The 14,380-nt window shown below is 57.9% G+C and overlaps 1 protein-coding gene across 2 annotated transcripts in view; it reads left to right on the plus strand.

Annotated features, from left to right (window-relative positions):
* The window catches only part of COL17A1 (collagen type XVII alpha 1 chain), an 84,551-nt gene that overhangs the window by 64,997 nt on the left and 5,174 nt on the right, over nt 1–14,380 (plus strand). For both annotated transcript variants that reach the window (XM_059173274.1, XM_059173275.1), the window contains 22 exons: nt 316–369; nt 624–659; nt 1,131–1,166; nt 1,815–1,877; nt 3,022–3,057; nt 3,323–3,394; nt 4,189–4,215; nt 5,123–5,158; nt 6,993–7,028; nt 7,273–7,353; nt 8,855–8,890; nt 9,415–9,492; nt 10,390–10,443; nt 10,573–10,614; nt 10,769–10,822; nt 11,485–11,544; nt 11,856–11,882; nt 12,162–12,194; nt 12,281–12,346; nt 12,645–12,695; nt 13,180–13,305; nt 14,039–14,176. In XM_059173274.1, the coding sequence (XP_059029257.1) occupies nt 316–369; nt 624–659; nt 1,131–1,166; nt 1,815–1,877; nt 3,022–3,057; nt 3,323–3,394; nt 4,189–4,215; nt 5,123–5,158; nt 6,993–7,028; nt 7,273–7,353; nt 8,855–8,890; nt 9,415–9,492; nt 10,390–10,443; nt 10,573–10,614; nt 10,769–10,822; nt 11,485–11,544; nt 11,856–11,882; nt 12,162–12,194; nt 12,281–12,346; nt 12,645–12,695; nt 13,180–13,305; nt 14,039–14,176 (1,242 nt within the window). The remainder of the gene's footprint in view (nt 1–315; nt 370–623; nt 660–1,130; nt 1,167–1,814; nt 1,878–3,021; nt 3,058–3,322; nt 3,395–4,188; nt 4,216–5,122; nt 5,159–6,992; nt 7,029–7,272; nt 7,354–8,854; nt 8,891–9,414; nt 9,493–10,389; nt 10,444–10,572; nt 10,615–10,768; nt 10,823–11,484; nt 11,545–11,855; nt 11,883–12,161; nt 12,195–12,280; nt 12,347–12,644; nt 12,696–13,179; nt 13,306–14,038; nt 14,177–14,380) is intronic.

The following is a 14,380-nucleotide window of genomic DNA, read 5'->3' on the forward strand; positions in this document are numbered from 1 at the left end:
CCCGTGCCTCTCTGCCGCCATGGGAATCTGCCGCAGGGCACACCATACCACAGGCCATTGTCTCTGCCTAGGTCCCACTCTGTGTGTGTCCGCCCCACTCCCCACCCGGGGCCTGGTAACACGGGCCGGGAGCTGGCCCCGGACGAGGGAGCAGGGATGTGGGGAGGCATCTGCAGAGAAAGCAGCCCCCAATGTGGCCCTAGGGTGCGTGGGCCCCTGCGTGTGCACATCTATGCCCATCTGTGCCCATGTGCACACCCTTCAGCCCCAGAGCTGGGCCCCCTCATCTGCCTGTGTGGTTTCCTTCATTTGCAGGCCCAATAGGTCCCCAAGGGCTCCGAGGGGAAGTTGGACTTCCTGGTATCAAAGGTAAGCTTGGGAGAGGACCTGGAGGGGGAGGGGACATCGCCCTGTAGATGCCACTCGCTCAAGGAGGAGCATCTGGGGGGCTGGGAGGGTCTAGCAGCTGTGACCAGTGGCTAGTGTAGGCTGACAGGTATGTGAGCAGAGGGGAGGTCAGCATGGCGGGAGAGCCTGTCTGCACACACAGACCCTGCCCTTTCTTGGTCACTGCTCCTCCCCACTCAGGGCTCTTTACACAGAGTTGTCTATTATCTTTTCAGGTGACAAAGGACCTCTGGGGTCACCAGGACCCAAAGGTACGTTACTGCTCCTCAGACAGGCCTGTTTCCTGACTCCTAGGAGCTCAGAAGGGACCCCTGCCTCAGAGTCTGGGGGGGTGTGTGAGGGCACATTGCAGCCCAGCCTCTCACCTAGGGACACTGAGGCAGGAAGAGGGGAAACAGCCGCCATGTCACAGCACTACGGTCGGGTGGTCCACAGGGGGCCGGGATACGGGGTTGAGGCATGGGCCCTGTAGTCTGGTTCTCCTCGTACCTGTGGCACCCACTTGAGTGCCAGTAGGGCTGGGGGCTGTCTGTGGGTGACCCTGGGGGGAGGGCAGGCTTGCTCCTTGGTTCACCAGTGCCAGTCCTCACCATCATCCTCCTGACCGAGGCTCGTGGGCACAGAACTGCTCGACGCTGGGGTTCTGTCCCACTGAGTGAGGGGGTTTTCCTGGCTCCTGACTAATGCTTCTGCCACCCTGCCCTGCCCTGTGTTTGCTTCAGGTGACCAGGGAGAGAAAGGACCCCGAGGCCTCACAGGTCAGTCTTGCACAAGCATCTGCTGTGATCCATTAAAGACTTCTAGCAAATCCATTGGGCCCTGGAGGCAGAGAGAACCACAGGAGCATGAGACAGAACCTCTGTCTAAAAACCTCCAGAAAACCTGTAATCTAAGAAAACAAAACAAAAAACAAGAACACAAGATAAAATAGTGAAGGGAGTGGAAGCCAGCATCATAATGTATGCGTAGTCCAGATGGAAAACATTTGGAACAAAAAAGGGAGTTTCTGGTTGTCTTGGATGATTTGGGGGGGATCCCGTGGGGACAATGACACTCTTCCCAAAGTAGCAGAGGCTTGGGAGCCTCTCATCCACTTACCCTCCTGCCACCTTGAATGATGGAAAACGGAACCCAGAGCAATGGTGCTTTGGCTGCAGGGGCAGCTGTGTGGGGCCAGGGAGTAAGCTTCAGCCCCGGCATGGCTCTGGGCCTGTCTACACCCACCTGGGGACCCTGACCATCGCCGCTAAGCAGAGGCTGTGTCCCCAACCCCTGTCGGTCACCTCAAGCTCCCTGGCTGGGCAGATGGCGGTCTTAGGGGAGGGCGGGGAGAGAGGAGCGTCCTGTAGGTGTCTAGCACGCATCTCTTGGAGGCTTCCAGGCAGCTTGGCCTGTTTCCTTTGCAGGTGAGCCGGGCTTGAGAGGCCTGCCTGGTGCTGTGGGTGAGCCCGGAGCCAAAGGAGCAGTCGGTGAGTGTCTCAGAGGAACCGATGCCATGGGTCATGGCCGCAGAGCTGAGTTCCTGCTTCTGGAGCTGCCTCTCCTATTCCCCAGTCTGCCGGCCCCTGCCAGAGGGCCTGTGTGCAGGTCGCTGCTGGGCCCGGGCAGTCGTCTCTGGGTTTCTCACTCCTGGGGGGTGAGTGGCCCATGTACGCTGCTCCCTGCCTCTAAGCCTCTCTGGCCACTCGGGAGGACGGACGAGTATCGAGGTCCTCTGGGACCCGCAGCGTTGCAGGCCCCGGCCCTCCAGAGCGGGCGTCCCGGCCAGATCCGGGGCTTAAGCATTCTTCCGACGCTTAGCAAAGTGCTTGTCAACCAGGACGGGGAAGCTGGCCACCAACCCTCCAAGGGGCATTTAGCACCAAGTCCCAAAAGGGTCTGAGCTCCACCAATGGGGCTGTGGTGTGTTCACTTTGGCGTTTGTTTAAAAGCGAGAAAGCTCTGGACGCCCGCAGGCTGCCATGTGGGGCAGGTCAGATGCTTTACCTGCCAGGAGGGAAGACAAAGCTCGTACAAGGTGACAGGTGCCCTGAGGTACAGAGTGCTAGGAGAGCGCTGCGGAGGTCTCCCTCCAGCCAGAGGGGTGAGGAGGGGCATTTCTTGTGGCCTTAGAAAGGAAGGAAGATTGCGTTGTGGTCAGCGTGGAAAACTCCATGGAGAGGCAACATGAGTGAGGACAGACAAAGGTTGGGGAAGAGGGGAGAAGGGGAGGGCGCCCCTTCAGACAGAGGTTAGCATAACGCCCAGAGGTGAGCTTGGAGGACCTCGAGTCCCAGGACCTTGAGGGAACGAGGCAGACATGCGCTGGGCATCTGGTGTGAGCGGAATCTCCCAGGCCCTGGGGATGCCCCAGGGACTTGCTGACCTGTGAGTTCCCTGCAGGAAAATACACAATTCCTGGGTGGGGGGAAGAGGCCGGGGAGAAAGGGGCAGCCCGAGGGGGGTCCCAAAGATGGGGCTTCTTCCCTGGTTGGCAGCTGTGGGAGGGGCCCCGCGGGCTCTCCCCTGGGAGACCACCCGCTGAGAGGCTGCAGGGCCTGCCAGGCAATTGACGGAGGGAGGCCCCAAGTCACTCCCTGGGGTAACTGATGAGCTGTGCTTCGGCTTTCCTAGGACCCGCTGGCCCCGATGGACACCAGGGTCCAAGAGGTGGGTCACTGTCCTGCTTTCCTCACACTCCCTGCCAGGCCTGCCCTGCCCATGTCCCAGCAGGCCGTGCCCAGTCCCCCGGATCCTCATGCCAGCAGGGCACGCATCATGTGGACCCTGCAAGGACCAAGTCTTACTCCCCTTCTCCTTTCTACCTGCTAGCAAGTTCCTCAGTAAAATTCCAAGAAACCAGAGGCTCAGATATGCTGGCTGCTTCAGCTTTCCTAAAAGGAAAACCTTTCGATGTTGCTCATGCTCTCTGCAGGTGAACAAGGTCTGATGGGGATGCCTGGAACCCGAGGACCACAAGGGCCTTCTGGAGACCCAGGAAAGCCAGGTAACAGAGTGGGAAGAGGGAGCCACAGCCCTGTGTGTGTGTGTGTGTGTGTGTGTGTGTGTGTGTGTATGCGCGCGTGCGCGTGTGTGCGCATGCGCGCATGTCTGTGTGTGTACACACCAGTGCGTGTGCCTTATCCCATTTTCCTCCAGCATCTCAGCTGTCACAGCACCAGCTCTGGTGATCTGGACAACAGAGATGGACAACTGACAGATTAACAGAAAATGAGTTCTAGGCAGGAACAAGGAATGTCTTAAAAACTGCAGAGTTTAAGGCCATTTCCATCCATACTCTGCTACTCTGAGCACCCCTGTCCTTCTCTCCTCTGGCCATCCCTGGGCCCTCACCAGATACCCCCCAGTCTGAGAAGAGGGGCCGTTGTTAGGGTTTCTGCTAAAGGCCCAGTAGGAGCAAGAGCCACCAGGTCACAGGAGGTCAGACCAAAGCAAGCCAAGAGAGCTGCAAGGGCAGGGCGGCATTCAGTCGAGGGGCCTACTCTGGGCCGGGGGGGCCGCCTGGCTCCTTCGGTGGGCGCTCAGATAGGGAGCACCGAGGGAGGGAATCTTGGGGGGCCAGCATGAGTGTATCAGCTTGCTGGGTTCTTGGCTCTCAGATGCCGAAGTGTGTGACCCCAAGCAGGCTAAGATCCATCGCCTGATGGAGCAATGGTCCTGTCATGGCAAAGTCCAAACAACACTTTGTCCAGTGCTGGGAGGACCCTGGAGTCGGAGATTGTGGCTCCTCAGCCCTCCTCCATCTCTTTCTCTCCCTCCCTCCCTTCCCCTTCTCCGTAGGTCTCACCGGACCCCAAGGACCTCAGGGTGAGTCCTGGGCCCCTCCCACCTCCAGATGACCCCTGCCCAGCCTCCTGCTTCCAGCTTTTGGCAAATGCCTCACCAGTCACCTTGGGGTTTCCTCTCCTCCGTGCGGCCCCCCGACCCCCACAGATTGATTCAGGTCCTTTCACTGTGAGTCTTAAACACCCCAGGAACGATAAATACACACAAAACAATCCAGAAAGCCCTTGTGGAAAAGTGAAGTTAAACCATGGGCCGCTTGGGTCTGCCTGGTGCGGGCTGCAGGAGCCCCGAGGAAGCCCCAGGCACAGGAGCTGCACTGGCCCCATGGAGGCCCCCTCTCTCGCTGGCAGGGTAGGAAAGGGGGCTCCCTGCATGCACAGGCCCAGTGTCCCTGGGACAACTTCAGTGGCAGTCTGTTCTACAGCTGTGCTGGCATTTGGATTTCAGAAGTTGTCACCATGCCCAGCCCCAGCTCCTAAAGGCAATTAGGTGAAGATGTGAAGTAAAATCAAGCGGCAGGTCTCCCCTCACAAGCTGAGTGCACGGGCCTCCTTGACATGCTTGCTGGTAGAGCTCAACAGACCAAAGCAAGGTCGAAAGCAGCAGCCCAGCCCTTACTCCACTCCATGGCTGGGAAATGTGGGGACCAGGGCTGCCTTGCAGGCTATAGTGGGGCTCATAATCCAGACTGACTGGGATCCCCCAAAGCTGCATCTGCAGGCCTCTGCCTCCCTCAAGCCCAGTGGCCAGCCCATTTCCCAGAGAGGGAGAAGCGGTCAGAGCAGGAGTCCCTGAGGGGCCCCCAGACTAAAGCAGAAGGCAAAGGCAGGTGGCTCTGTAGGGGTCTCCCTGGGGCCATGGTACAGCCCCCGGGGTCTGGAACTGCAGGTCCTCAAGCATTCCCACTGACTTGTTTTCCTCTCATCAGGACTTCCTGGTACCCCTGGCCGACCAGGAGCTAAAGGTAAGTGGTTTTCTAGTTCAGAAATTCATTCTTTTTCCTAGTCATTTTCGCAGGAAGGGAGAGACGGGCAGGAGGGAAGCCCCTCTCTGGCCAGAGTCCAGATCAACAGTGGCATCTAGTGGTTTTAGCAGAAGGCAGTGCAACTGGGGAGCTGGGGACTCCGTTCAGATCCACGGAGTCCTGAATCCTCGAGCCCCACACCCACACCTCCTGCCTCCATCCTGCACCCTGCCTGCTACCAGGCATCTCCAGGCCGTTGCTGGAGCAGGAGCTGGAAGGGTGCTGCCTCTCAGAGCCTTTGCATCTCCTGGCTTGCCTTTAAAACATCCCTGTTCATATTCTGTCTCCCTGGCTTAGGGCTGGTCCCCCCAGAGTGACCCTTTCCTGGGACAGGGACCTCCTTCGTCCTTTTCATTCACGCAGGCCTCCATGTACCTGTGTACCCCACAACCTTTGCTAGCAGGGGAGAAGCACCTCAATGCCCCTCAGAGGGCAAGGTCTAAGTTCTGACCAGAGCCAGCGTGGTAACCCCACATGCAGGGGACACTCTTGTCCTGCTCCACTCCTCTGCCGTTGTCCAGTTCTGCAACCCCTAGATACCAACCCCGAGCCAGGCCAGGGATAAAGTCTTTCTTCATCTGTCTTTTTCCTGTCCCAAATCCTGACATTCCGTGGAGCTATTTTGACATGAGCAGTCACTATCATCTTGGGGAGAACCTAGGAATGAAATTACTACTTCCCAGAAACTATTGCCAGTGACTAGTTGGGCCAGGAAGTTCATTTGGGACAAATTAATGTAATTCCAAAATGATAACAGCTGGGTTCCTGCATCCCAGGCAGACTAACCTCTGGGGCTATAGATCTATTCATGGATTGGGGATCCCTGAGGATACCAGACACCCTTTCCTTCTTGTGGGCCTCTGACTTGCTGTCCAAGAGGGATTTCAGATTCTCCTCTTAACCTTGACCACAGGGAATGGCAGATGGAAAGTAGAGCGTGGCTCTGTGCTTCCTAAGGGTCATCCTCCTCTCGATCATGGTGCGGGTGATGGGCTTGCCCACAGATCATGGGAAATGACAGAAGAGGCCCCCGAGGAGCTCCCAGGGGAAAGGTTTTTCTGTCCTCCACTCTGTTCACTCAGTTCCCTGGAGTCCATCCATTTCCAGTCCCGAGAGGTGCCTCATAGAGGCAGTGTCCGGTGGTCCATAAGTTGGGAAAGTGGGAACCTGAACCCCCTTGTTGGAAGTCCTCTACCCACATGTGCATTTCCGACCCTCTCAGCTACAGGCAGGAAAGAGCTCCCTCAAGCCCCGTGTAACTCCAGCTCCCCTAGACTTACCAGCCACAGTCTACTCTGCACAGCCTGTAACTACTGTCCAGGAATTAGCATCCTGAGGGGCACTGCACGGACCAGGCTGCCCCTCCCAGGCTCTTGGCCTCTGTCCCTTGGCCTCTTGGGACTCTTCCATCTGAGGCAGCTCCCAGAGAGAGCCCGAGAGGCCGGGCGTGGGAGTGGGGATGACTCCTCGTCAGCCTCCCTCCGGCCTGGCGGAAAGGAGACTCTCCTACCTCCGAGGAAGCCCCTCCGCAGAGACCCAGCTGCTCCCAAGAGCTGATGTGGGCCTGGAAGCCTGATGTGGCCTCAGGGTTTCTGGCCCTGAGATTTGGGCTTAATGCATCCTGCGAGCTCCCCTGTGAGTCATTAAAATGCCTTTAGCCTAAGGGTGGGAGGCCCAGAAGTGGCTCTCACACTGGATCAGAAGCCTTGGCAATGATTTAGGGAGCCACCAATTGGTCCTGGGAATAACTGTTCGCCTTTTCCTTCCCTCCCAGGGGAACCTGGAGCTCCAGGCAGGATCGTGACCTCAGGTGGGCAGGCCCGGGAGGGTGGTCCTCCTTCTCATGTCCTGAGCATCTGCCCCGGCTCTGCCTTGGCACCCTCAGGCAGCGCCAGTCGGGGCTTCTGGCAGCTGTGGGGAGGGCTCTTGGGTTGAGGTCATGGGGGCGGGTGGGGGCAGGACGCCCCAGCCTGGTCTGCCCACAGGCTGGCTGGGACCAAGCACCTCTGAGCAAGAAGATTGAGGGTCCCTGTTCATGGGCTTTTGGTTTTCAGAGGGGTCATCGACGATCACTGTCCCGGGCCCGCCGGGGCCTCCCGGAGCCATGGGACCACCAGGACCTCCAGGTGCCCCAGGTCAGTCGTTTTCTTGCTTGTTCTTCAGTGCACCTCTGAGGTTGCATTGAAGGACAGCAATGTTGGCTCAAATCCTGAACCCCAAGAAGAGTAAGAAGCCCCCTCTGGCCCAGCCTAGTGAGTGCCCATCACACCCTAGCAGGTACCCCATGCACCCGCAGGCCTTGCTTCACCAGGGCCCCCACACACTCACGGCGGTTCAGGCAGGGCCAGGACTCCCTTGGCTGAGAAGCAGCAGAGGCACAACTTGGCCCTCGTCCTTCCACCTCTGGAGCTTATGTGTGACTTCAATTTGTTGCCTTTTGGAAAACAATTGGATAAAATGCATTAAGGGCAACAAAAATGCTAGGAATCTGGGCGCCTGGGTGGCTCAGTGGGTTAAGCCGCTGTCTTGGGCTCAGGTCATGATCTCAGGGTCCTGGGATCGAGTCCCGCATCGGGCTCTCTGCTCAGCAGGGCGCCTGCTTCCTCCTCTTTCTCTCTCTCTCTGCCTGACTCTCTGCCTACTTGTGATCTCTGTCAAATAAATAAATAAAATCTTTAAAAAAAAAATGCTAGGAATCTGGAGAAACCCTCTCCACATTGTCCAGCCACAGTATGGTCGCTGTGCAACAACAAAGCCTTCGAGCCGTTATTGAGAAGCGCGTGTCCTTTGAGGCTGCACCTGTGTTTTTACAAGATGAGAAAAGATGCTGTAAGAAAATGAAATGCTTACAGGTTAAGGGATTATAGATACTTTTTTCTATTTTTCCAAAATACCTGTGATTGTGTTATCTATTTTATATAAAGGGGTTTTTTTGTTTGTTTTAAATTAAATAATCTCTACACCCAGTGTGGGGCTGGAACTCATGACCCTGAGATCAAGAGTCACATGCTTTCCCGATTGAGCCAGCCAGGCACCCCTAGCTTTTTTATTTTTTTGGATTTTATTTATTTATCTGACAGACATTACAAGCAGGCAGAGAGAGAGGGGGGAAGCAGGCTCCCTGCTGAGCAGACAGCCCGATGCGGGGCTCAGTCCCAGGACCTGAGATCATAACCTGAGCCGAAGGCAGAGGCTTAACCCACTGAGCCACCCAGGCACCCCCCCCTCCGCTATTTTTTAATTTAAAAAATGTTACATGTAAGTGATGTGGATGATTTAATAGAACCAATGCGTGTCTGGCTCAGCCTTCTGATTCGCTCCCTCCCGTGAGAGGAGGATACTGAGGGCGCTGCAAAGGCCCTAACCATGGCGGGGTGCGGGAGGGTGGGCAGAGAGGGCAGCCTGGCCTGTCGCAGAGCCCTGGGTTCAGGAAAGGAACTCTCACAGGATGGACCACAGAGCTGGTCTCAAATTGCTTATTGCTCTCAAGGAAGCAAGCTGACCTTTTTGGGCCACTGTACTGTGCCTTGGGAGGAAGCTACGTGTCTCTCCAGGGACCTGCCCTTTCTTCAGTTCTTTCTAGAACTGTAACCCTAGAGGTGTGGTAAAGCCTTTTCTTCCCAATTTCATCTCTAGGTCCTGTGGGCCCAGCTGGTCTCCCTGGACAGCAAGGTATGTCCGTCCCACAAGAACATAGGACTGTGGGCTCAGTGGGGAAGGCTTCCTTCCCAGGCTGGACTTGGGACCCCATCTTTAAGTGAGGTGACAGACCTGCATTTGGGGAAGGGAGGTGAGGGGGTGACCTGGTGCTTCCTTAAGAGCCTCGCGGGGCCTCAACTGTAAGGAGAAACACTGCTCTTCTTCCTGTGTTTCTGAGAAGGTAGGGGTCTTCCAGACAGGGGACCAAGGCTCTGTGGCCCCCAGTCAGGGTCAAGCTTGGCTATTTCATAGGTGTCACGCCTCTTGTGACCAGACCCAATCACTGTGCCACTGTTGAGTGATTTATCAACACCAAAAAACGGATTTAGGAAAAGGTGGTGCAGTTCCTCCGCAGCTGTTAAGGCTGCAAATAGGAATGTTCCCAGTGGGCTCTTCAGCCCTGGCCATCACCCCTGCATGGCTCCAAACCCTCTGGACAGAAAGCAGGGTGGGGTCACTGCAGAGGGTGCTCACGTGACCCTGTGTCCTTCACACAGGCCCACGTGGGGAGCGAGGACTTACTGGCGAATCTTTCACGGGCAGCAGCAGCTCCATCGCTGAGGTCCTTTCCACCCGTGAGTGCCCCCGTGTTCTCTGGTGATGAGGAGACGCCGGGACGGGCGCGGGATGGGTGGTGGTGCACTGGGGGCCCACAGCAGCTGGACCAGTGCGTCATCCTGGGCCCCAGTTGGGACCGGGAATGACAAGTGGCTCTGAAAAGCGATGCTGGCCTCAAAGCAACAGCGGGGCTTTTGTCAGCTCTAGAGGGTGAGTCACTGGGATGGGGCAGCTGTCAGAGGTTCTTGGGATTCTAGGGGAACTGGGGTCACATCAGGCTTCTGAAGTGAGCTGGGTGCTAGGAGAATGGCTGGCAGGAGTCTACATCCCCACTCAGTAGGGACCGGGCTCCATGGCTTATTGGCCATAGGCCCGGCCTGGGAGGGTGAGTTCCTGGTTCTTCTGTTCCCAGAGTCCTTTAAAGAGTCCCCTGCAAACATGCACTGGGCCCCCCACTTAGGCAGCTGAATAGCAAGGACCATAGCCAAGCCTGGCCCAACAGTCACCGTGTGCTAGACTTGTGTCGCGGGACCTCCCTGGGTCTGCACAGGGCTCGACATAGGTCTTATGCCTCTGGTTCCGAGAAGAGCAAACAGAGGCCAAAGGAGATTGCGAACTCACCCAAAGCCACCAGCTGGAAGGAGCAGAGCAGGAGCTTGAACTTGGACTGATCCCAAAGTCTCGTACTTAGCTCTCAGGGAGTCTGCCTGCGGCCTTGGCCTGCCTCGCTTGTGAGCGAGAAGCACTGCTAGCAGAGGGGGTCCTGGAGGGCCCTGCGCAATGACTCAGAGCCGGCCTCTGGGGTGTGAGTGGGGCGCGGGGCCCTGGCACTGACGATCCTAATGAGGGGTGAGGCCGGCAGAGAACAGCCTCATGAAAGTTTCCGCTCATTTCTGTTTTTGTTCCCTCCACAGAAGGTCTTGATTTACGAGGTCCCCCAGGCCCACCTGGACCACCTGGGCCTCCAGGTGAGCATCTCGGGTCATTGGAAGGTGGGGAATTGTGGGGGACATGGCACTTAGGAAGCTGAGATCCTGTTCATAGCATAGGTCAGCTCCCCGAGTTCAGCATGGCCTCTTGCTTGTTCTCTTCTGCAGGACCTTCCATTCCAGGCCCGCCGGGACCCCGAGGCCCAGCAGGTGAGAGCTAAGCTCCTTGGTGAGAGACACAAGACCATGGTGCCCAGAGCCCAGGCCTGGCTCTCAGGAAAGAGCTTCCCTGCCACTTTTCCTGGGCAGAGGGATCTTGGTCCATGACTGGGCTTTACAAAGTCTTGGTGGTTCTTTTATCTAGGAGAAGGCCTGCCGGGCCCACCAGGCCCACCAGGATCTCTCCTGACCAATTCAGGTAATGTTACAGAGTCAAGCGTCAAGCCCTCCTCCCCCCCCGCCCCCCACCATTTTCCACCTCAGCCCTGGCTCCAGGAGTGCTGGGGCCCCAGGCATGTGGTCTTCCTGATCTGCTCACCATGCTTCCTCCTTCGGACCTTCTACCACAAGGTGTTTGCATAAACTCCATAGAGCAGGAGTTCTGCAGGTAGAACAGGAACCCATACCAGCCCAGCCACTCTGAGTGAGCCCACTAACCTGTTCGAGGGGAGGGAGCCAGTTCTGCGCTCGGGGAGCTTCTGGGCTGACTGGTTTATGACTGGGCGCCTGGTTTCCGTCCTTGGGAAGCCTTGGTCTGATAAGTGGACAGGACACACCCGTGAAAGGAGATAAATGTTGACAGTGTGACACGGAAACACATGGAAATAACTTCCGAGCAAATGTTAGCCCAGAGTTTGTCCCTCATGGAAAATCCACTCCACCATCTTCCTATCCAACCATCTTTGTTAGTTTCTTCTCTCATTTTCATTTCTACCCAACCTTCCGGTTTTCCATCTCTTTATTTATCGGTGCCTCTGCCAAGCGCGGAGGGAGCAGCTGCAGTGTGCCAGGCTCCGTGCTGGGTGCTGTGGTCGCACAAGTACCACCGTGCCCGCACTCCAAACTCCTTCTCCTCCGCAGAGACCTTCTTCTCAGGGCCCCCCGGCCCCCCGGGACCCCCCGGCCCCAAGGGAGACCAAGGTGAGTCCTGTCTCAGGGCACAGAAGGCTGTGTGCCCCTGCTTACTCAAGGGGGGCAGGAGAGGGGGGACGACCTGGGACACGTGTGTGTCCTCCTGCATCCCCTCAGGGGCTCGGCCGGCGGGAGCGTGGGGTGAGGGTCACAGTGGGTAGAAGCTTCGGTGGGGGCTGGCCTGCTGGGAGCAGAGGCACAAGGAGCCCCACGCCCCGTGTCTGCTCCAGCACAGAGCCCCAGCCCTGCCCCTACAGGCCCCCTGAAGCCACGGCACCCAGTAGGTATGCGTCTCACTCCTGTCTCTCTCCTTCCCTCAGGCCCCCCAGGCCCCCGAGGACACCAAGGTATAGTAGAGCTGGCATCAGACAAAATGTGGGGTGGGGGAGGGTTGGGGTGGCAAAAGCCGTTCCTCTGAGAGCCTTGAGCATCCTGTGAATGCATTTTGTTCAAATGCGGGCGGACGTGTGGGCGTCTGAATGGTTGGGAAGGCGGGAGCACGGTGGTGCGTGTGCCCCTGGCAGCTCTAGGTTGGGGAGGCTTGGGAGGGAAGGGGGTTGAGGGCTGGGCCTGGGGAGGAGGGAGAGGAGCACAGCTGACTGACCCCTCTCCGGTGTGTCCCTCAGGCGAGCAAGGCCTCCCCGGGTTCTCCACCTCCGGTAAGTGCTAAGCCCTCGCCCCCACTGCTGTCTCTGACCGGAGCCCTCAGCCCTGGCTGACGGCTCTGTGTGGTGTTGGCTTCCAGGTTCCAGTTCCCTTGGACTCAACCTGCAGGGACCACCCGGCCCCCGGGGACCCAAGGGGGACAAAGGTCAGTGAGGGGAACAGCCAAGAAGACAGGTCTATAGGTCTCAGCACAAGAATGCCACCCAGAGTCTGAACAGAAGGCAGGGAGCACTCATGCTCAAGGCGTGGGAGGAAGGCGAGGCTGGAGCGAGGGGGAGGAGGCCGTGAGGACCACGCCTGCCTGAGCGGAGCCTGTGGCGGCACTGCAGAAACGGAGAGACGGGCCAGCTGTCGAGTCACATGGGGATAGACGCGGTTGGGCTTAACCAGGGCAGGGTTCCTGGACGAGGGATGCCAACAGCGCCTCTCGTTTTGGATTCCAGGTGATCCTGGGGTCCCAGGGGCTCCTGGCATTCCTGGTGGTCTCTCTCAAGGTAAGAACCAAAGGCGACCAGAGTTCTTTTCCCCTAATTAAAGCAAGGACACCGCTTCACTCATGATTCAGTGTTGATCAGGTCTCTTCTCCACGTGCTAGGCCTCGGTGCTGCCTTGACGGTGGCTCTGAGTTGGTGGGGGTGGTAGGGGAGGCCCCTGCCCAGCAAGGTGGCTAACGACGGGCAGTGAGGAACAGAACAGACACTGGGGCCAGGGGGACGTGGAGGGGAGGGAGCCTCTGGGCTAGTGAGCAGGTTGCTGAAGGGGGGGTCTGGCCTGGGCAAGCGCAACTCTGAGCCCCTTTCAGACATGGCTGCTCCAGGCACTCCCTTCCTCTTTTTGGAGGGACCCTCCTCTTTGCCACCATCCTCTTTCTCCTGCTAAGAGAGATCCTCTGTCCTCGGGCTGTGGAAGCAGGGTCTGCGCCCTTCTCCGACCCTCTGGTGGGCTTTTCTTAGACTCAGAAGGCTTTCCTTCCTGCAGGGGGATCGTCGTCAAGCACGATGTTCGTGCCAGGCCCCCCAGGCCCCCCAGGCCCCCCAGGGCCCCCAGGCTCCATCAGTAGCTCTGGCCGGGAGATCCAGCAGTACATCTCTGAGTACATGCAGAGTGAGTACTGGGGTCTGAGTGTGTGTGCACATGCGTGTGTGCGCGCACGTCTGCTCTGGCTGGGGCATCTCCAGTGCTTTCTGGAGCCTGGCTATTTCAGGAAGCCTCCAGTCTCCTCCTCCTTATGTAAGGAAACATGGCAGGTCCCACTGCCTGTACCAGTGCGGGGCAGTGGCAGAGGGGAGTGGGTGGGAGCTGAAGGCGGCGAGCAGGGCCAGAGGGGTGTGCTTGCGTGTGCATGAGTGTGCACGTGCGTGCATGTGGCAGAGGACAGCAGTGTGTAGGCCAGGCCTAGGTCAGAAATCCACCTGCAGCCAGGACTGCATGTCCATGTGCTCCCCTAACACCCTCCTTCTCACCGCTCCCCACACAGGTTGGTCCGGTCCTCACCCACACTCACACGCTTATCCACATGTGCACACAGCCACACACACACTTCCACACAAATGTACGCCCCCAGCCTCATCCCTGTACTCCTCATGTATGTGAGGCTGTGAAGCCCATGAATGTGGGCACAGAGCTTTGTCAGAGCCTCATTGTCCTCAGTCTTCAAGTAGCACCCGACCCAGCGCAGGGCTTGGCCTCAGTTTCTCTGTCTGTAACCAGGGGTCTAGGCTTCCCGTCTTGGGCTATGTATGTGGCGGGGAGGGCATCCCGCCCAGTGCTTCAGGTCATCTCAGGGGAAGACATGCCCTCTTGGGGACAGGCTTGACTTTGCTTTCTTTGTTGGCAGGCGACAGCATTCGGGCCTATCTCTCTGGAGTTCAGGGTCCCCCTGGACCACCTGGTCCCCCAGGGCCTGTCACCACCATTGCGGGGGAGACTTTCGACTACTCAGAGCTGGCAAGCCGTGTCGGGAGCTACTTGCAGAGTGAGCCTCGCCCCACCCCTGTAATGACCTCTCCTGCCCTTGGTCACTTTGTTCCAGAGCACCCGCCCTTACTTTGCCCTTCTAGATGTGGAGTTCAGTTCTGAATTCGTGGCTCTCGGGCCACTGGGATTGAGCTTCAAGAAGGGGTTGCTCAGGTTAAGAGGAGGCCACACTGCAGAGCCACTCGGAATGAGCCTTTTTGTG

Source organism: Mustela lutreola, chromosome 4 (assembly GCF_030435805.1).
Source record: "Mustela lutreola isolate mMusLut2 chromosome 4, mMusLut2.pri, whole genome shotgun sequence".
Taxonomy (NCBI): domain Eukaryota; kingdom Metazoa; phylum Chordata; class Mammalia; order Carnivora; family Mustelidae; genus Mustela; species Mustela lutreola.